We start from the raw sequence: 21,828 nt of genomic DNA, 5'->3' as shown, positions 1-21,828 counted from the left end.
TCTAACAAAAAGGGAAACTCCATAAGAAATAAACTTCGGTAATAAAAGAAACAAAAAAGATCACATTTATACAATGCTGTACTGCTTTGATTTTATGTCATTTTTTGAGTTTTGAATTCACTAGGTCTGCCCAATATCTTGTGGTAAACTTTAAGCTGTTTTATAGTAGAATCCTATAGAAAATAACAGATGTTTTCCATTCCCAGCACCCATCAAATGTTTTATGCCAAATCAAAGGTTTATTATGTTTACAAGACCATAAAACATTACTTATGTATACATTGTAATTTCCAAGCAAGGTGTATACCATTTCAAAATTAAGACAAAAGTTTTGACATGACAGTGGCAGAAAAACAAATATATATTTTTAATTGCTCCACATCTATCTTGCTTTCCAACAAAACAGTTCAATAGTTGTGTCTATGATAGACTATATTTTAAAAAGAAAAATATAGAGGAACAATTCAGACTAAGAAACTTTCAGAATCCGGAATTTCCTGGATCATAATCACAGTTTTTCATCATTTCTTTCTTCTGTAAAAATACTTTATCCATTCTTCAAGGCACTGTGATGTTGCAAGTCGTAATTCTAAACATGCATTTCAGAAGTAAATATTTTATAGTAAGCAAGTTTGGAATTGAAGCTAAAATCCATAAATAAAATCCAAATGCTTAAATTTTAACTGAAATGTAACCTAGTAAGGATTTTCAAAATACAAAACAAGGCTTGTATGAAGGCAAATTAACAAGATTTAGAACTGGAAATAATACAATAATTTGTAACATTATTTATATTTAAGTTTGCAAAAGATCCTGAACAGTATTTATTAACAAAGTTACATTTCTTGTGCTATACATTTCATGCAACACAGGAAAAATCATTTGATAAACTTTTAAAATCAATCAATTCAGCATCACATTATAGTTACAAATTGTAAGTGGTGAAACATGAAAGGCACTGAATAACAATTTTAAGACTACGGCTGAGAAATTTTAAGGAGGTTGTTAAAAATTTTGAAACTGGGAACGTTACTCAACCTTCACGTGGCGGACTTGAATCCATTCATGCAAGTCTGCAACATCTTTGATCTCAAACATAGCAGCATTCAATATTATTGTGGGTAAGTGTATTAAACATGTATTTAATCAGTCTACTTTAAGTATAAAAGGAAATGCATTGATCCTTCTTTTTTTTTTCAGCTAGAGCCAGAGCTAGGACTTGAATAGAATTCATCAGTTCAGGCTATGTTTACAACCAATATAGACTCCATAGACATTGTGGGTGTTTAAATTATACTTTCTTCTATCATGATCTCAACAGCATATTCATGGCAAGCAATATCTTAACCTTCAACATAACTGAAATCTTGCAATCCTTGAAAAGAAAGAGGTGAAATCATTTATTGCAAGAATTCTTGAATAAGCCACCTCATAATACTTCCTTGGCTATATCAACTGTTTCAATTCATGGAACTGTCTTTTTCGAGCTTGTGTGCATGTGTGTGTGTGAGAAAGAAAACGAATTAACTGCTGGGATTAATTCTTTATCTAAAATTACCCAGATATTATAATTCCAAAATTTTATCATCAATGAATTTCTAAAAATTTTTTAAAAAAATATTGATGTCTTTCTTAGATTCTGAACTGCCAATAACCATAATTCATATAAAGACCAAATACCTTAATTAAAAAGCATCTATCAGTGAAATCTTTTCTTTTTTCTTACTTAAACTAAAGCATCTCTCACTGAGAAATCCATGAAAAGAAACTGCCTGCAAGCTGTCATCAGCTTCTCCAAGCCTCTTATAAATGGGTAAAGGGACTACTTTACTTATGTCCAGGAACTTCTGGCTGCCCAGTGAATTGTTTTACCTTTTTCCTTTGAAGAGCAGACATCCCACTACATCCCACTGCTTTGCCCTACTGCATTCATGGAAATTAGATATTATTGTCTTCTACTTGTAAACCTCCATGCTTTTTTCCTCAGTTTCTCTCTTTTTTTTTTTTCTGAGCATAGAAATTTTATTAAGGAAAGATGGAACAGTCATACAATATCTTTTGATTAGTACCATTAGAAACATCTATGTGGAAGCACAGTTTCAAAGAAAAGAATTCTGCTTTTCAAAATCACATATCCAAAGCTCCCTTGTGCAAATCTTTGGATCCTGTGCTTTCAAGCTGGCAAATGAGGAATCAGAAATTGAAAAGTGCTCAGTGCTTACACTGGGTCCTATTTCATTAAGATCCAAAGAAGGCACACAATGAATAATCCTGCATCGTAGATATGTTAAACTGAAGACATCATCCCAGTAATTTTTAAGAGGTGAGAGTTACAGTCTGGTCAAACAAGTTTTACAGCTTTTGAAATAATACAAAAGCCTATTTATCAAGAATGAAAGTTATGCATCTTTACACCATAAATGACAATTCTCTTTCAAAACAGTTTCAGTTCTGGGGGGGGGGTGGAATCATGTTTAAAACAGACGCTAGAGAGAATCTCATAAGTAGTCAGCATCTAGTTTCTCTTGCATAGCAACTCTTCAGACTGTCAGAAATGTTAAATCACTAAGAACTGAAGAAAATAACACTTCTACTATTGCAAACCTACAATTTTTCTCTCCTATCCTTGAGCTTTCTTCTGTCATTTAACCATTCTTCTTTCCCTCTCTAGATCTGCTTCTTGATAGATCATCTACAACATGAAGTGTAAAACTACTATAAGGAACCGGGGCGGGGGGGAAACAATCAGAGAATTTCATACAAATAAAGGATTTACATAAAAGTTACATGTTAACTAAAATAAGAATGAGTGAGAAAATCCTAAATGTTTCATGATAAAGACTTGTGGTTGCTGTCTTCTGTATCTGGTGCTTTAAAAAAATCAGTAATATTAAATGAAAATATGAATGTTTATACTTCTTCACAGCATTTTGTGCATTTTTTAAAGAGGAATGTTAATTTGAAATACAAAAACTTGTAATTTCTGTAAGAGTCTCTTAGCTGTACGAAAACAACAATCTCATTGTACGTTGACATTCAGTGGAGCTTCATTCTACATTAAGATTCTAATAAAGAGTGCCACCTACATATTTGTTGTCCTTTTGATTCTTTCATCTCAGTCCAGTGGTTCAGCTCCTCTTCACCAGAACTGTTCAAACCTAAAGAAATCCAGCCTATCATTTCCTTTCGCTTCATACTGCGTTTGTTATACACAGATAATATAAGTGTAACATCGGAAAGCTGAAAGAGTGCCACTTGAAAAATAAAGGTTTCCTTGTAGATTGGATTTGGCTGTCCTCTTCGGATGGATGTCTTGCATTTGGACATCTCCTGACCCATGGAATTCAGCAATGTCAGCTTAACAAATGTATCTACAAAATAGACAATTTGATGCATGAGTTGTATTGGACAAAACATTTAATATATCTTACTATCTTTAAGATTATGGTGTATACCATATTGGATTTGAACAATTGACTAAACTTGATAATGTGACAGAGAAAAATATTTCATTATGACTTTTACTTAATTGTACCTACTCTCTCATAATAAATTGATTTAGAGGTATACCTCATAATCCTACTATTATCCCTTGCTTATTTGCACCAAGCAGATACATATAGCATTAGCAAGCTACAACTGGCACAGCACTGTAAAGCATATCAGAGTTTTTAGATCATATAAATAGGTGTATAATGACATGAAAAAAGAAATTACAGGTAAAAGAATGGGATTGGAGTGCAGTGATAACATCACAGTGTTCAGGATGAAATGTTTGCTTAAAAATTTCTCTGCATGGATGTGGTTTCTTGTCAAGATTTTTTATTGGACTTTGTACAATTAAAGTGCCAAAATATAAAATTATCCACATAAAAGTTTATATTTACTCATGTGAATAAAGCCATGCATGATTTTTGCATGCAGATATGTGCTGCAATAAGTAATTAGTACATAACCTTTTGTACTAATTCTAATGAATAGCATGTCATACCATACTATTCAAGTACAAAATCTTTGCAATGTTTTTGTACAGGAAGCCATATAAAATAGATTTAATAAATATAATAGTTAAAATATTCAGAGTACAATAAAAAATCCTAGATGCACAGAGGATACATTCCATACCCATAGAGGAAAAGGAAGAAACCCCCCCTCTGTCTGAAGCTCCATATGAGCACTGGAGCTATTAGACTTTGAATATGAATTCAGTGAAATAGCATTGATATTCAAAATTTTCATTGTTACTGTTGTGTGGAAACACTTTGCCTGAGAAAATACAGTCATAATTATTGAATTGTGTACGTACATCAATATTGGTTTTTATTTAAAAACGAAAGATTTTCTTTCTTTCATCTACTTTGGTATAGGCATGAATTTTAATTTTTTAAAAAAGAAATTTGGATTGTTTAAAAAAAGAAGAAATGCAATAATGAAATTGAATGTCCAGACATTTATTCACATGTTTATTTTATAAATCTTTGAAATACCACCATCCATAGTCAGAGATCAGCTCTGTCTCCAATATAACAGTGACATAACTACTGTACATCATCAGAAACCAACATGGTAGAAAGTGGTGGAGAGCTTTGAAGCTGGCAGATTTCTTTTGCATGAAAAAGACAACATCTAATTAGTCTCCACAGGAACTCACCTCGTATTATATAAACCTGTCCACCTATCAAGTGTTTTAGACAACAGAACAGTCCATCTGACAACGGGGGTGGGGTGGAAAGCAGTAAAAGAAATAATGACCAGATGTCAATAGTTGGGTGACACAGGATCAAAGGTTAAAGTTTAAGAGGAAACACTATTCACCAGAGTGAAAGAAAACAGCACCTTAAGAAATCAATTTTAGAGAAAAGAATTGAGCAAAAGGATGGGTAGGTAGATTAATGAATGAATTTTGTTATGTTCACTGTGTAATCTTTAACAAAAAAATTACACTGTTTCAAATAATGTAGTATCTTAATAGAAATTTCTGTTGGGTTTAAAACACAAGTGCATGGGTAGTCATGCAAAAAATCAGGCTACCAACTAGAAATCAAATATGTTCTTTAGCAGACCTTCCACTTTTTCATGCAAACTCCAGCTTTCTAAGTAAGAATCAATTAAACAAACTCAGAGTAGAGAAGGTCAATAGAATTACAATAAAATAAATGATTGCTGAATGGCATTCTGTGTGTACTGTAAACAAAATAATGAAATCTGGTTAAATTAATTTACTTTGGCTACTTTGCTCATTTAATGCTACTCTGCTGCATCTTTCATCTGAGAAAATGATTTTGGCTAAAATGCAAGTTATTAGATCAAAGGTATTTTTTAAAAAAATTCAAAGCTACATGGTTTCTTCAGTGCACATAAAAGCTTCCCTATAAATTCAAATTTCCAATTCAAATTGTAACATTGGGATAGCATTAAGTAAACTATGATAATTAATAAACAGACAATGCCCTATGTGCACAAGATTCCTTAAACTATAGTATGAGTCCACATGAAATGGATAATAAATAAAATAAGCATTTTTTTTCTTAGATCTATCAAGAATAGATTTTTATTGGTTTTGCAAAAGGTCATTTACTACTTTCATCTAAAAATGGTGTGGATATTCCCCAGCAATCTCTTTTCTCCACCATGTCAATTGCTTTCATCTTGTCTTCAACCCACACATGACAGCTTAAAGTCATCCTTTGTTAGTTTTGGCATTAAACTAGTATTTTAAACAGCCAACAGGCAATTTTAGTAATCACAGTTTGATATACTTTACTAATCATTTTGTCAGTTGTGCTGTCAGAGGACTTCCAGGAGTTCTATCAGTTCAGGAACTATTGGCCACTTAAGATGGGTACATGTACACTTTTGTGTGCCCTGGGCATTGTACTCCAGGGCCATACAGTTTTGAGTAGCAATGAGTTCTGTGTTGTTTTTTAATGCCACTATGTTTTCCCTCTGTACATGCTCTACACATCTTTCTGATTCAAAGAATTTGGGTTGGCCTGAATAATAGTTGACCAGGGATGCCTGTATGATGAAGCATACAAAGAGATAAATGGCATGGGCAATGGGACTGCAGTTTAATTTTTTGCTGGCTCAAGGAGAGGAGAATGCTTTAAGTGAGCTGTGCTATTTGCACATTATAAATTGATTTAGTGTAATGAAGAACTTTGAAATGTAAGATCTCCCTACACTACTACCACCCCAGTAATTGGTAAATAGGTAGACAGGCATCACACCAACTAAGTATCTGTATATGTAGACTGATCTATCGGCTTTTATTCTGTTCTTGAGTTCCTTTCTCATCTGAAATACATATTCTGAAAGTTTGCATCCAAAAAATGTGTTAAACTTTTGTATGTCTTCTAGACACCTATCTGCAATCTAGATGTAAGAGACATTCAGAAATTCTAAGGAAATTCTGATTAGAAATAAGGAGTGTAAGAAACAGGAAGCATCTTATACAAATTTTGTACTTGGCAGACTCAACAAGATTTTAAAAATGTACTAATAGCTATGGAGGAGAGGAGATTTTCTTTCTTTTTTTTAAACAATTTTTTATTGATTCCCCCCCACATAGTTTATGAACAAAGTATTGGCTATATCATATCTTATACAACTTAACATATCCACATACATTTTATTTAGTTAAAATTTCTGCCAAAATATTCTTTTTCCATATTTTTAATCATGTCTTAATATTTCTATGCTCATTTATATAAACCAGATCTTCTTTCGCCCTCAAGTTCTAATTTCTCCATTTTTACTAATATAGATTCTCTTTTATTATTTTTTAACTAATTCAATTTTTATCCTGATATATTCAAACATGTTCGAGGTTGTCTTTCTTCCATTTCATCTTTTCCGCTTTACAGCAATCTTTCTTCTCTCTCATTTCTCTCCCTCTTTTCTTTTATCCTTCCTACTTTCTTCTCCCCTCTCTTACTCCTTCTCTACTTCTCCTTTCTTTCTCCCCCTCCTCCATTCTTCCTCCCTATCAAACCTCTCCTACTCTTATTTCTCCTCCCTTTCTTCCAAGGAGAGGAGATTTTCATTACAACCATAATGCTTCCATTAATAACTTGAATGGAAATTGATCCCTACTCTGCAATAATTTCTAAGTGGGGCAGCAGTGAACCATGAGTGCAAATGAGGACTATTTTAGCATGTTAAGTTTCGTGTTTTGATCATGGCTGGGAAATGAGATATTTGGACTTCCTTCTTTATTAATTCTGGTTGAAGTGAAAATTGGACTTCTCCACATTTAACATTACATGTAATGATGTTGCTCACCATATAGTTTAAACAATATCTAGAGTGATCAAAAAGCAGAAATGATTAACAAAAAACTAAAAATGTTAATTTTAGGACAATATAAGCATAACATCAGAAAGCTAAAAGTGCCACTTTTATACATGATTTAGCTGCTCTTCAGGCCAACCTTGCATTATAGCAACCTTAAAGTACAACCGTATGTTTCTTTCAATAAATAGCAGCTTGATGTCATGCTCGTATCATTTCATGCAAATTTATTAGTATAATTTTCTCGGTCCTATATCATAGATTAAAAATAAAGTATTTAAATATTTGCTGTCAAAATGGATAAGCAATAGGTCTCAATATTATAAGGGCATATTTCTGCCCTTATAATATTTTAGAAGCAGCATCATGTCAAGTGCTCCCTTTGGTCTCATTGTGTTACTGAGAAGGGACCTGGTCACCTGAAACATGCCTATCTGCAGGCATGATAAAAACTATGGTGTACCTTTTCTGTATACTTCTGAGACTGAACAGCTTTCCCTCTGAGATCCAGAGGGCTCCCAACCTATTAGTCTTCCAGAGGGCTATGAAGACCTGGCTCTTCAACCAGGCTTTTGACTAGGGGGAGACAGGAGCCCAGCACATCTAAGACTATGAAGAGTTTATGTGATGCTGCAGCACAACTAGGCTAATTGTGTATATTATGGGATTTGGTTAGGTTTATTTATATTATTTTTATTTAATATTATTGTAAACACCTAGGATTATATTATCTGAGATAGGAAGTCATATAAATTTCATAAATAAATAAATAAATAAATAAATAAATAAATAAATAAATAAATAAATAAATAAATAAATAAATATTGGTCTTGTTTAATTGTATTTTTTTAAATGGACTTGTAGATATACAAGACTGTTTTGTAGTTTTATAGACTTTTGTAGGAACTGGATTTGGATCCAGATGTCAGATGTACTTCTGATTCCTTTTTGTAGAATCTGGTTGTTAGAAATGTACAAAAAGTTACATCAATTATGCCAATTGTAAACATATTTCTATTCAGCTGTGGTCATCTTACTACATTATTTAATTTTAACCTTGAAAAATAAACACCACACAAATATACATGACCGTTCATGCATATTTACTTGGAATGAAGAATAAATACTACTTTTAATCACCACAGAGAATATCAAATGTATATTACCACACGCTGATATCCAATTCTCATAGATTTATAACATCTTATTTTAGTATTATTAACCACAGAGATGGCAACACATTTACATAAACATTTACCAACACACAACTTTTAAAATACATTATAATTTTCTATAATGGCTTTGTTATATGAGACATTAATAGTTTAGTAGTTAATCATTAAGATAAAGGCAATTTATCAGCCAGTCAATCATAAAAAATTAAAAGGATCTTGTTGAATCGCAACCAATATTTAGAATTTTAGATTACTGCCATTTCCCCAATGAAAACATGAAACAGATTAGCTGATGATTATACTATTTCAGTTTGACTGGGTAAGGCTAAATGATAGGACTGAAGTCCCTACCAGTGAAATCCCCCCAAGTGCAGAAGTATTAAGATGAAATAATATATATATTCTACTCACTGGGTGGTCTGTTTGCTGCCAAGTTTTTGAAGTGGCTGCCTTTTATCACTTCTGCTGCTAGTCTTCCAGTTGTGGCATTATAAAGCAATCCGATGAGGATTTCAGGAGCTGAGCCATGTGCCAAAGATTGACAAGAGGAAATACTTTCACTGCAGGATGCCTCTGACATGCTCATTTGGGACTCACAGCCCTAGAAGCAAAAGCAGCGTTTGCAATCATTTTAAGTCATAACAATAGTGAAGAATCTGCTCCTAGTATTAATTTCCAGATTTTTTCATTCCTAATGGTGCATAACGTAATGGAAATACATAAATAAATGAATGAATAGGGGGATGCTATATGCCATATTTATAGCATTAAATGCAAACTAAATCTCCACTTTATATGCCAAAGAAAGGTGTATCACAAAGACGTACAGAATTATCGGCAAATGCTTAGCACAGCTCTTTGAGTAGAAATGAGTTTATCTGTTTGTTTGTTTGTTTACTGGGGTTAAAGATTTATAATCACAATAGATTCTATGTGATGACATACAAATCCAATATAGTAATCAGATTAAAAATAAATAAAATATGTAAAGTATATAACTGAAAATATTCAGGTATCATTAACAGGACTTTGCATGCAGGTGTTTCCCTTTAGGGGAACCAAAGTAATATATCAAATCACAAAGACACATTATAAGAAAAAATAGGTCAGAAAGCGGGAATCCACAGCATCATGACATAGGATATCTGCTAATTTGTATACAGTACATACAACAGCATATGAAATTAAATCATATACCATATTTTTTGGAGTATAAGACACACCTTTTCCCCCCAAAAAGAGGGTGAAAATCTGGGTGAGCCTTATACTCCGAATGTAGCCCCATCCATCTTCTCAAACGGAGGTTTCAGAGGCTGAAAAAAGCATCAGAAACGAAGCTTCAGAAAAAAAGCTCCCAAACAGAGCTTCAGAGGCTTTTTTTCTGAAATGGAGTTTCAGAGGCAGGGGGGAAAAAAAAAAAGCAAGGCACAGAGCTCACAACCAAGGAACCTGTTACTAAAATTCACCTCTGGAAACAGCTGATTGGGGGTATTCCTGGAGGCCAATCTACCTGCCAATCAGCTTTTTTCTTATTTTCCTCCCCAAAAACTAAGGTGCATCTTATACTCTGAAAAATACGGTAGTTTGTTAGGCATTTTTTTTTTCACAAAGAAGGGAAGCCCTGATTTTTGTTTGCTTGGTTTTTGTTTAATTAACAGCACCCATTCAAATATGGGATGCAACATTTTAGCATTTTATCTTTCTGCTTATGCCAAAAAAACAAGAACAACCCAACAACCCATGTGTCTGCTACTGGTGCTACATAGCTGGCAAAGTCAAGTTAAGCAGAATCAAATCTTTTTCAATCTTAATTCAGCTTCTAGTAATTAGATATTTTTTAAACTCCCCATTTATATATACTAAAACTCTTGTTTCTCTAACCTTTAACTGACTGTGCAAAACAGTGCATCATAGGGCATCACTTTTTGAGCCCGAGTACCTCAAATGGCCTAACTTACAGAATGTGTCCAAAATCTGGGACCTATGACTCCCAATTGAATGACATTTGGAAAAGTTGTGACTACTTCAGTGTTGGATTGCTGCTGCAATCACATGATCTTCATTTTCAATGTCTGTGACAGTTTCCCAATCAGTCCCACAATCCTTGCTTGGCTGTTAGGAAGGGAAGGGGGAACAGGTGAGGAGGGGAGGGAAGGGAAGGAGAGGATAGGAAGGGACAGAGAGAAAAGAACCCCCATAGAACCCCTTAATCTATGTCACACCCCAAGCACTTTTCCTGACCCATGTGGCACCTCTTGCACACTCCCATGCACCTTTCCTGACCTATGCCATTTCTGTGTGTCCTCCCCAATCTGTGTGGCACATCTCTAACATCTCTGGGGTCCTCTTGAACCCTTCTCAACCTGCACCTGTATGCCTTGCCCAATCCACACAGCATCTCTTGCGCATACCCACACACTCTTCTTGCACAGCAACTCTCTCTCTCTCACACACACACGCTTATCCTTTGCTCCCTCCCTATCTGGTAGCAGCTACTTACCTGCCTGCTGGCCTTAGACTTGGACCTTCCGGCTGACTTCCCCACTGGTTTCATCCTTAAAAACTTCTGACAAGCAAAGTAAATAGGGAAGCTGGCAGGAATTCTAGGGAGGGAGGGAAGAAAAATAATGGCAGAATAGCAAGGAAGGAAGGAAGAAAGGATGGGAGGGAGGGAGGAAGGGAGAGGAGGAAAGGAAGGAATGGAGAGAAAATAAAAAGGAGGTAAGGATAGAAAGGAAAGAGGCAGGGAGATTTTTGAAGCTTCCCACAAGAAAAGTCAATGGGAAAGCCGGCAGGAATTTGGAAGTTGCCCCCACTCCCACTGTTTTTTCCCCCCTGCTACAGTCATTCTGTTTCTCTGTTTAGGTAAAGAAATAGCTTTGAAAAATATCCTAATGGGACACAAGTTGCCTAATCCAATTTATAACCCTGAGTCTTCCTGGTAGTCTCCAAAGCAAGTTCTAACCAGACCCAACACCATTTTGATACCCCCCTCCCCCGGCAAGATCAGTCATGTTTGCCAATGTGATGCCTCTGGTTGTGAGACACAGTTTCTCACAACCAGAGGCACATGTATTCTAGCTGTTGTTAAATACATGACAGAAATCAGAGAAGACCATTAATGGGATGTCCCTCTGTAGAGTTCCCTTATATCAATATCTGCCTGCCTTCTTGAAGTTCTGTTCCAGCTGATTTCAGCGGTATGTTTGACTCAACAATAAAGAACCTTAATGACATGCTATCTGTTTTTCTCAGGCTTCCAACCAAAAGATTAAAGTGCACATGGCATAGGCATAGCCATCTCTTTAGATATTCCCTTGACTATCAGGAAACAATGAAATTCTTATATATAAATGTCTCCCCTCCCCATACAAGACTACTTAAGGTAAAATCAAATTTAAAAAAAGCACAATTCTTTAACTGAGTATAACCAGGAGACTGAAACATTTCAATATTATTATGTACAGACTTAATTTATTATTCCAGAGTCTATACAGCTATATCAAATTTTCTTTCTGAAATCATAAGTGATATTGAAAATGCATACATAGACAAATTATTCTACAGACAAAAGCATCACACGATTCATAGATTGGTTTTATTCCCAAACTTAAACTATTAATGTATGTTGAAAATGAAATGACAAGCAGACTTGATATACTGCAGTAAATCAGTGTTCCAACTTCCTTAATAAACATTTGATGAGGTAACAATAGGACCCTTGTGCTACTTTTTTCATTTGATACTTGATCTACGATACCTTTATAAGATTTCCAATAAAACTTACATAGTATGTCATAGTGCGATAAACATTAAGAAGATAAATTATTTAATCTCTCTGGAATGTGATGTGACAAGGCAGTGAAATTACTGCTTAAACTATTTTTTATATTTTGATGCCTGACAGATATATATCTATCATATGTTGCAATTTTCACTTATAAGTCACAGACAACTTTCCAAATCAATGTCTGCCCTCCCATGAGACACATTTTGGATCTGAAACAGGAGACTAGAAAGAACAGGGCCCAAACCATCCATTAAAGTGAATGCACTCACAACTACCGGCATCTGTATAGCACCATCTATACCAGGGCTGTCAAACTCGCAGTCCGCAGGCCGATTACATCACGTGCTGGCCATGCCCAGGCCCAGTTCAGTGAAGGGGGAAAAGTCCAGATCCATCATGTGATACTGCCGTGACATGAGTTTGACACCCCTGATCTACATCTATCTGCTGCATAATGTCCTCAGAGGCAGAAAGGCCTAATATGTCATCTAGGTTCTCATATAGAAGGAAATTGGTAGATCAATGTTTCTCATCCTTGGCAACTTTAAGATATTTAACCATATTGACTGGGGGATTCTGGGAGTTGAAATCCACACACAAGTTGCCAAGGCTGAGAAGCACTAATTTAAATAACTCATATGCTCTCTTTGTATATAAAATGCTGAAGTTGGAAAATAGCCAGGATGTCTCTCTAGGCTGGTTAGTGAGGAAGAAAGCTGGTCTACTTTTCAAAATACATAATAGATGTCTTGTTTTGAGGGACCTTTCCTCAGAAGGAAATACTGTGGGCAAGAAGGCTGGCATACTGTCTATGCCAGTGGTTCTCAACCTGTGGCCCGTGGAATCCTGGGAGGCCGCAATGTCATCACAGGGAGTCCACGAAGGCTTGAAGAAATGTTATGATTTAAATCTTAAGTCTTCGTAGTCCATGGCTACAAAAGCTTTTTAAAGGGTAGAAAAAGTTGAAAACCACTGGTCTATGCTATAGCAGCACAAATGGTCTGACAATGCTTTGTTTTAAAAAAGGGTCCCTACATGCAGAGTACTGAGGGATGGGATTATATGCAATGTGACTAAGGAAGGAGGAAGTATATGTTTCAGGGGGCAAAGTTTCATGTTCTGGCATTGAAGCTGCGTATTGTTTAAAGGAACACAAACTAGAGCTTTTTCTAGGCACTATCTACTGAAATCCAGTATTTTAGGCAGTCTCAATGCACAGCTAGATTATAGACTCTGAATATTCATATCAAAGTGTTGATATCTAAATTATCATAATTCAATCTATGAAACAGAGTTCAGATCAGTTCATCTAGGGACTGGAGATAGCTCTATGTTCCCAATTTAGAAGCACAGTGGAGGTACTAGAAATCCATTGTCTATTAGTCCTTGATGGAGCCAGCTTGCTGTAGTGATTAATACATCAGGCTAGAATGTGAAGTTAGTCCTGCCTTAGGCACAAGAAGAGCTAGGTAACCTTGGGCCAATCACTTTTTCTCAGCCCTAGGAAGCAGGCAATGGTAAATCATTTCTGAAAAAAAATTGACAAGAAAACTGCAGGATCTAACTCAGGCAGTCACCAAGAATCAAAAACTGACTCAAAGGCACACACACAAACACACACACAAACACACACACACACACACAGAGAGAGAGAGAGAGAGAGAGAGAGAGGAACACTCTCACTCTATCAGGTGGAGACAAGCAGTCCTCAGATAATCAAGTTCTATGCCATGAAGAGCTCTATAGGTGACAACCAACACTTTAACTTGCACTTAGAAGCTGACTGGCAACCAATGCCATTTGTTGCTGTGGCCTGCCAGTGGCCAGCAGAGCTGGCAGCAGATTCGGACAATGAGGAGGTTGGGGGGGAACGTGGGCCAGTCCTGGAGTCTGGGGAAGGCTCAGACGATGGCTCTGAGTCGGAGACAGAGAGGGGGCCAAGGCCAGTTCTTTGCTGCCTCCGGAGTCCTTGGAGTCTGACATCAGTGAGGCAGAAGAACAGCGTGAGCCTGTTCCCAGTATGTGCATATGCGGAGCTGCCAGGAGACAGGAACAATTAAGAAAATAGGGTCGATTTGGGAGGAAGGATTGGAGATGATTGACCCCTCTCATAAGACATAAAAGAGAAGAGAATGGGACGTGACCTTTTGCAGGAAGCAATTAATTCATCTGGCCGATTCAAGATTTGAAAATTCTGTTTGTGACTCTGTGCCAAGTTTGGCTTTGCCCTGGGTCTGGAAATTAGCTATCTGGCAGCGTTCCACGTGAGATAGGTGGGTGTTGATAACCTTCCTCTGAAAGACTGTTTATCAACCCTTGCTGTAAATGAAAGTAATTTACAGTGGTATAAATAAAAGAGGTTTTGTGGGACTAAGATTGTGCTTTATACTTTCTAAGGAAGCCTAGGTCAGAACATTTGTCTATGAATTATGACATATAGATATAACAAGATGTGCCTATTATAGATCATACAGCTACAACTTCTGGTTGATCTTTAAAGACAATCCACATAGAACATTTTGTAATAGTCAAATTGCAAAGTAACCAGGATGTAAGTGATAGATTATTTGAAGATTCAATCATTCTTCTCAAATCCTACTAATATGTATGCCCAATGGCAGGCATGTCTATCTTGTGCCAACACCTTCCCTGGATTTTGAACTTTTTTTTTATTTCTTTTTGTCACAACAGTATACACAAACAATTGTCATAGATAAAACAACATGTCTTGAAGAAAATATATATATATATATATGAGTAAAAAATATGCATCAACTATATTAATTTGATATAATGAAGGGAACAATAGGACAGGAACGGTAGGCACTATTGTGCTCTTATGCACGCCCCTTATAGTCCTCTTAGGAATTGGGTGAGGTCAATAGTAGACAGGTTTTGGTTGAAGATTTTGGGATTTTGAGTAGAGACTATGGAGTCAGGTAATGAGTTCCAAGCATTAACAACTCTGTTACAGAAGTCATATTTTCTGCAATCAAGTTTGAAGCGGTTGACATTTAGCTTGAATCTATTTTTTGCTCTTGTAATATTGCAATTGAAGCTGAAGTAGTCTTTTATAGGAAGGATATCACAATAGATCATTTTGTGTGTTAAACACAGGTCATGTCGAAGTCGATGGAGTTGTAAATTTTCTAATCCCAGGATTTCAAGTCTGTTAGTATAAGGTATTTTGTTGTTTTCGGAGGAGTGAAGAACTCTTCTAGTGAAATATTTCTGGACTCATTCTATTGTATTTATGTCAGAGATGTAGTATGGGTTCCAGACGGATGAGCTGTATTCAAGAATAGGTCTGGCAAATGTTTTGTATGCTCTAGTTAGTAGTGTAGAGTTTTTAGAAAAGAAGCTGCGTAAAATTAGGTTTACAACTCTTGGGGCCTTTTTTGCTATGTAGTTGCAACTTCTTAGCTAATAATTTAATTTAAGTTAATGTAGTTAACTTCTTAGCTGGGCTAATTCTACATGGTTTAACATTTGTGTAACTAATCTGAATTTACTTTAGGGTCATTGAAAAAGATTTCCTCATGGAGTTCTATGGGAACTGTGCAAGTGTATATAAGGATCTTTTTTATGTCAGTTCAGCATTGTGGAAAAGAGTTCAAGACCAGGTAATTCAGAGTGTGCCATATGCTTTCTATTCTAAATGTTAATAGCAAGAACATTAAACTCACATATCTATTGATACGGGGAATTTAACACATAGTAGAAAACTAGGCTTCACTATTTCCATGCTAATGAAAAGCAGCAATATGTTTAGAAACAGCAGCTCCCAGTTTCATTTGATTCAATGGATGTATTTGTGTGGCAAAACATTTCATGACTAGAAATATTTGAATAGTCCCTATGAAGTATTTAATGTTAGCCCTTACCCCCCTCAAAGGAGAGTCAGAGAGAAGTAAGCTTTAACAGAAATGTTTAGTCTATTGCATGTTTTCAGATATTCATAAAAAATAGGTGATCACAGATAGATCGATTTCTTTTTCCTTTGAGTGATAGTTCAGAAAATGAGCTGACCACCACTCAACCCCTGAGCACTTCACAATTAGGGTTATTTGGGCCTATAGCCCACTGGACAGATTCACTCATTGTTCTGCTACCGGAAAAGCTCTCCTCACAAACTGCTGTCTAAATGAATATTGTAATCTTGTGTGGGGTCTTTCGGGGAAAATGGGTACCACCCCAGAGCAAGGGTTAGGGAACAAAGAGGCAGAAAGGAAAAATATCATTGTCTCCTTTAAAGGCTACTAACACCATTTCCCTCTACTATGAGATCAAACTCTCTTCCTTGTCTTTGTTCAATTGTTTCCTTCTATCTCAATTCTTTGTTCAAGGGATGCCTTTGGGACCAAATGAAGCTGAGAAGAAAGAAAAGTCCCTCTTTTCTGGATGGCAGAGCTAGGACTGAATTGTAACAGGCTATCTCCATAGAATGCAGACGACCTAGCCCTGCGGAAACTGGAATTTAATTAGAAAATAAATGACTGTAAGGGGTGGACTTAACCCTTTTCTGTCAGCTCTATCTTTAATTATTGAGAATAATCTCCAGCCATCCTATCGATAGATGCTTAAACTTGATCAAAAGCCTTCTGCCAATACAGGACACTAATGTAAGAGTTTGGTGCAAAAATTTAAATAAATAAAAAAAAGAATGGAACAATTGACCAATGAGAACAAATTATCCCATGTAAGAAATGAAACTAGATAATTCAAAGCAAAATATTTTAGAAAACTAACTTATAACAATACCTCTGTTCATGTTCCATTCTCAGTACACTAGAAAAAAACTGAAATCTAATTGGCTGTCCACAAAATTAAGCAATACTATATGATCATATTGGACAGTTTATGACTTCAAAGTAAACATGGAACAGAAGAGTTTTTAATAATGAAGAAATTTGTTACTTATGGCTTATTAATGGCATATAAATATAGATGTGGAAATAATAATTTCAAAATAACTCTAGGAATTATTTTTTAGGAAGTTTAAAATTTAACCAGGTTCCTCTTTAGAAATCCGTTTTCCTACTTTTTATGTTTTTCCCACTATTCCCCACTATTAGTAACAATTTCTTTTCCTGCTGTCTCCAAATTATTAATAGCTTTTGATTTCAGTGATAGTTTTTCACTTATTCAGATAAGCCATGTACAATTACTTCTAGTAGCTCAAACATTCTGCCTAGTAATACATATAGTATTCTATATTTTACATCTTATGATTACATTTACAATAGTGGCCAATTTTAAAAGTTGGATTTCAGTTAACTCTTTCTTCTGCTTGAAATAGCAATCCTTGAATGAACTTTTCCTGAAAGTATTCTCAATGATAGAAAGGAATAGAAGGCAATTTCTGTTCCCCAGCCTCACATTATTTTAACAAGTCATTCAATTCTTTAAAAGTAGATTGCAGAGGCATGTGGGGATAAAAGAGAAGAGGATACAAGCTGTCTTCATTTCTATTCTCTCAGTTAGAATCAACATCTGAATCAGAAATAGATTGCTATCTATTTTTATATTATTATCAATATATTATACAATATAATGAAAAAGAACCAAAACCAATCAACCTAAAGAACCAATCAGCAGAAACAAATCATTTAATCACAGCCATTACAGTAGTATCAAATCGCTTTGAAATGTCTGGGTAAATACCTATGTTTTAGCCAGGCACAAAAACAGCCCTAAGATTAGCATAAGGCATATTTCTAGCAAGAAAACTTATCACTTCTTGAGAGCAAGCATTACTCATAACTAGAACACAGTAGGATAATAATAATAATAATAATAATAATAATAATAATAATAATAATAATAATAATAATAATAATAATAATAATAATAAATTTTTATCAATGTGCTTTCCACAGTAGTTGGATGAGGCAAGCTAGTTGAAAAAAAGAGAGGCATCTTGTCTTACACTTGGATCTCAAATCTTTTAAGGGCTTCCAAATCAAAATCAATGCCTTGACACTGACTTGAAATGAATTTTATGATCTTCATGGTCATAGCTTCCAACCAGCCTGATCAATGATAAGAGATAATGAAAGATGGTTACCTTTCCTTGTTCTTACAACTACCCTACAACAACACTTAGCTTCAAATTTCTAAGATGTGTTTAATTATATTTACTAGTAGCACCTCTCTTCAGAATCAATTGAATGACTGAACATTCGTTCAATTTGATTTAATACTTACAGAAATGTTGTATGCTGGTTGTAGAGTCACCGGTACTGACATCTTTCCTTGAAGGTTTAATTTGGTTAAGTAAAATATCTTTTCTCCTAAAATTCTTTCTCTTTTTACACGACGTATACTGTATAGTCTAAAGCGTATTGCATAATTCCCAATCATCTCAGACTCAATATGACTAAATTTAAATGTCTCAGTAAAGACAGGGCAAGGACCACGCTGGATGCTGGTTTTTGCCCTCTGTTTCTTGATAGGAAGGAGAACTAGGTGTACTTGCCACAGACTTCCACTTGTCTTGCTATAATTTGGAATGTCTGTGACAGCTGTGACTGTTATCAGAAGCTTCTGTTCCTGTGAGTCATAGTCGAAAGTCACATCCAAGGTACCATATTTAGCTTCTGGTTCTGGATCAAAAGATTTAGGGAGCTGTGATGATGATCCTTGAACTGACAGATTCTAAGTGAGTGAGACAGAAGAAAAAAGTAGGTTTACAGTCATGCACATGTATTCAAATATTTATACTGCTACTTATATGAATAAAAGTAATTTTCATATATCTATATCTATCTATCATATATATATAATTCAGTGTGTGTGTATGTGTGTGAGAGACAAACTATTTTGTACCAAATTTATATTTGCTGATAAAGTTCAAATCCAAGTAAGGATATGGCTAGCTTATATATATATATTTTCTGAGGTTTTCGCGGGTGTTTATATGTAGGTCTTTGGTTATTCGGGTTTTCTCCCGCGTAAAATTGGAAGTGTCTTGGCGACGTTTCAACGAAGACTCATTCGTCATCTTCAGGCTTCAGCTTCATGCTTCTGGGAGTAATGTGTGATTGCAGCTGTTTCTTCCTTTTTAACTGCTAGTGGGAGTTTGAACTGATTGGGTGGGAGCTTGGCTGTGCTCTGATTGGATGGGGGTTTTTTGTGCTCTGATTGGCTGGGGGTGTGTCCTGTTTGGGTGGGGGCTTGGTTGTGCTCAGATTAGTCTGAGTTGTAGGGGGATTTGAGCTGGTGAGCTGCATTGCTGTTGTTTGGCTTCCACATGCTTATTGGACCCGTGCCCCTCCTGGTTGGTGCTGGCCACGTAGGAGGTGACACGAGGCTGGCTCCAGGGGATTATAAATGCTTCTTTGTTGGAGGGGGCTTTTCCGGCTGCCTTGAAAGAGGTGGTGGTGAGACCCCTCCTCAAGAAGCCTTCCCTGGACCCAGCTGTTTTAGGAAATTATCGTCCAGTCTCCAACCTTCGCTTTGTGGCGAAGGTTGTAGAGAGTGTGGTGGCACGTCAATTACCCCAATACCTGGATGAAACTGTCTGGACCAGTTCCAGTCTGGCTTTCGACCCAGATACAGTACGGAGACGGCGTTGGTCGCGTTGGTCGATGATCTATGGAGGGCCAGGGACATGGGTTATTCCTCTGCCCTGGTCCTATTAGACCTCTTAGCGGCTTTCGATACCATCGACCATGGTATCCTGCTGCACCGGCTGGGGAGTTTGGGAGTGGGAGGCACTGTTTACCGGTGGTTCTCCTCCTATCTCGCTGACCGGTCACAGACGGTGTTGGCAGGGGGGCAGAGATCGACCCCGAGGCGCCTCACATGTGGGTTGCCGCAGGAGTCGATTCTTTCGCCTCTCCTGTTCAACATCTATATGAAGCCACTGGGTGAGATCATCAGTGGTTTTGGGGTGAGTTACCAACTGTACGCTGATGATACGCAGTTGTACTTTTCCACCCCAGGCCACCCCAACGAAGCTATCGAAGTACTGTCCCGGTGTCTAGAAGCCGTACGGGTCTGGATGGGGAGAAACAGGCTCAAGCTTAATCCCTCCAAGACGGAGTGGCTGTGGATGCCGGCACCCCAGTACAGTCAGCTGCAGCCGTGGCTGACTGTTGGGGGCGAGTCATCGGCCCCGATGGAAAGGGTGCGCAACTTGGGCATTCTCCTGGATGGGCGGTTGTCTTTTGAAGATCACTTGACGGCCATCTCCAGGAGAGCTTTTTATCAGGTTCACCTGATTCTCCAGTTGCGCCCCTTCCTTGACCAGGATGCCCTATGCACGGTCACTCATGCTCTTGTTACCTCTCGCTTGGATTACTGCAATGTTCTCTACATGGGGCTCCCCTTGAAGAGCACCCGGAGACTCCAGTTAGTCCAGAATACAGCTGCGCGGATGATAGAGGGAGTGGTTCGGAGCTCCCGTGTAACACCTATTCTGCGCAGACTGCACTGGCTGCCTGTTGTCTTCCGGGTGCGCTTCAAGGTATTGGTTACCATCTTTAAAGCACTCCATGGCTTAGGACCGGGAAATTTACAGGACCGTCTACTGCCGTCTGGTACCTCCCACCGACCTGTGCGTTCTCACAAAGAGGGACTCCTTAGGGTGCCATCAGCCAAACAATGTCGGCTGGCCAAACAATGTCGGCTGGCGGCCCCCAGGGGAAGGGCCTTCTCTGTGGGAGTTCCTACCCTGTGGAACGAACTTCCCCCTGGACTTCGACAACTACCTGACCTTCGGACTTTTCGCCGCGAACTTAAGACTTATCTATTTCGTCTTGCTGGACTGGCTTGAATGTTAATTTTTTAGTTGATTTTGTTTTATTAATTTTTATCGGGATTGATTGCATTTTAAAAAAAATTGGGCCAAATTTAATAAGTTTTTTAATGTATGTTTTTAGTATTGTATTTGTCTTTACTGTTTTTATCTTGGCTGTTAACCGCCCTGAGTCCTTCGGGAGAAGGGCGGTATACAAATTAAATTATTATTATTATTATTATTATTATTATTATTATTATTATTATTATTATTATTATTATTATTATTTGTGGTCATGCTACATCTAAATAGTGGGTGTCAGTCTGCTGCATGTATGGATTGGAGGGGTTTGAAATGGCTAATGTTGCAGCTGCGGTCTGGCTTCTGGTCCTTGGTCGTGCTTCATGAATATGAATATGAATGAATATTTTAATTTGTATACCGCCACACTGATCATTTGTATGATCAGTGTGGGTTTGGGTCTGCTTTCTGGGTGGATGTGTGGTGGTGACATCCTGTGTGGACCTTGTGAGTGTGGGTCTGGTGTCATTCCTCATGTTAGGGACTCGTTTGTCAATAAGGGTGGGTTTCCAAATGGCTGGTAGGCGGGAGGTGTCATCTTGTTTGTTCATGCTGTGTGGGCGTTTTTCTATCTCAATGGCTTCTCTGATTATTCTGTTGTTAAAGTGTTCAGTTTTGGCGATAGTTCTGGTCTTTTTAAAGTCAATATCGTGTCCTGTGGCTTTAAGGTGTTGGACCAGGGAAGAAGTTGGTTCCTCTTTTTTGACTGAGTTCTTGTGTTCTTCAATGCGTGCACTTATTCTTCT

The 21,828-nt window shown here is 36.9% G+C and overlaps 1 protein-coding gene across 7 annotated transcripts in view; it reads right to left on the bottom strand.

The window, feature by feature from the left end:
• Nucleotides 1-205: 205 nt before the first annotated feature.
• Nucleotides 206-21,828, bottom strand: part of SYT14 (synaptotagmin 14) — a 111,804-nt gene continuing 90,181 nt past the window's right edge. For all 7 annotated transcript variants that reach the window (XM_058165292.1, XM_058165293.1, XM_058165295.1 and 4 more), the window contains 3 exons: nucleotides 18,466-18,915; nucleotides 8,880-9,069; nucleotides 206-3,371 (listed from right to left, as the gene is read on the bottom strand). In XM_058165292.1, coding sequence (XP_058021275.1) covers nucleotides 3,058-3,371; nucleotides 8,880-9,069; nucleotides 18,466-18,915 — 954 coding nt within the window. In that variant the 3' untranslated portion in view covers nucleotides 206-3,057. The remainder of the gene's footprint in view (nucleotides 3,372-8,879; nucleotides 9,070-18,465; nucleotides 18,916-21,828) is intronic.

Source organism: Ahaetulla prasina, chromosome 1 (assembly GCF_028640845.1).
Source record: "Ahaetulla prasina isolate Xishuangbanna chromosome 1, ASM2864084v1, whole genome shotgun sequence".
Lineage (NCBI taxonomy): Eukaryota > Metazoa > Chordata > Lepidosauria > Squamata > Colubridae > Ahaetulla > Ahaetulla prasina.
The sequence above is the reverse complement of the archived record's forward strand: the minus strand, read 5'-3'. Positions and strand labels throughout refer to the sequence as shown.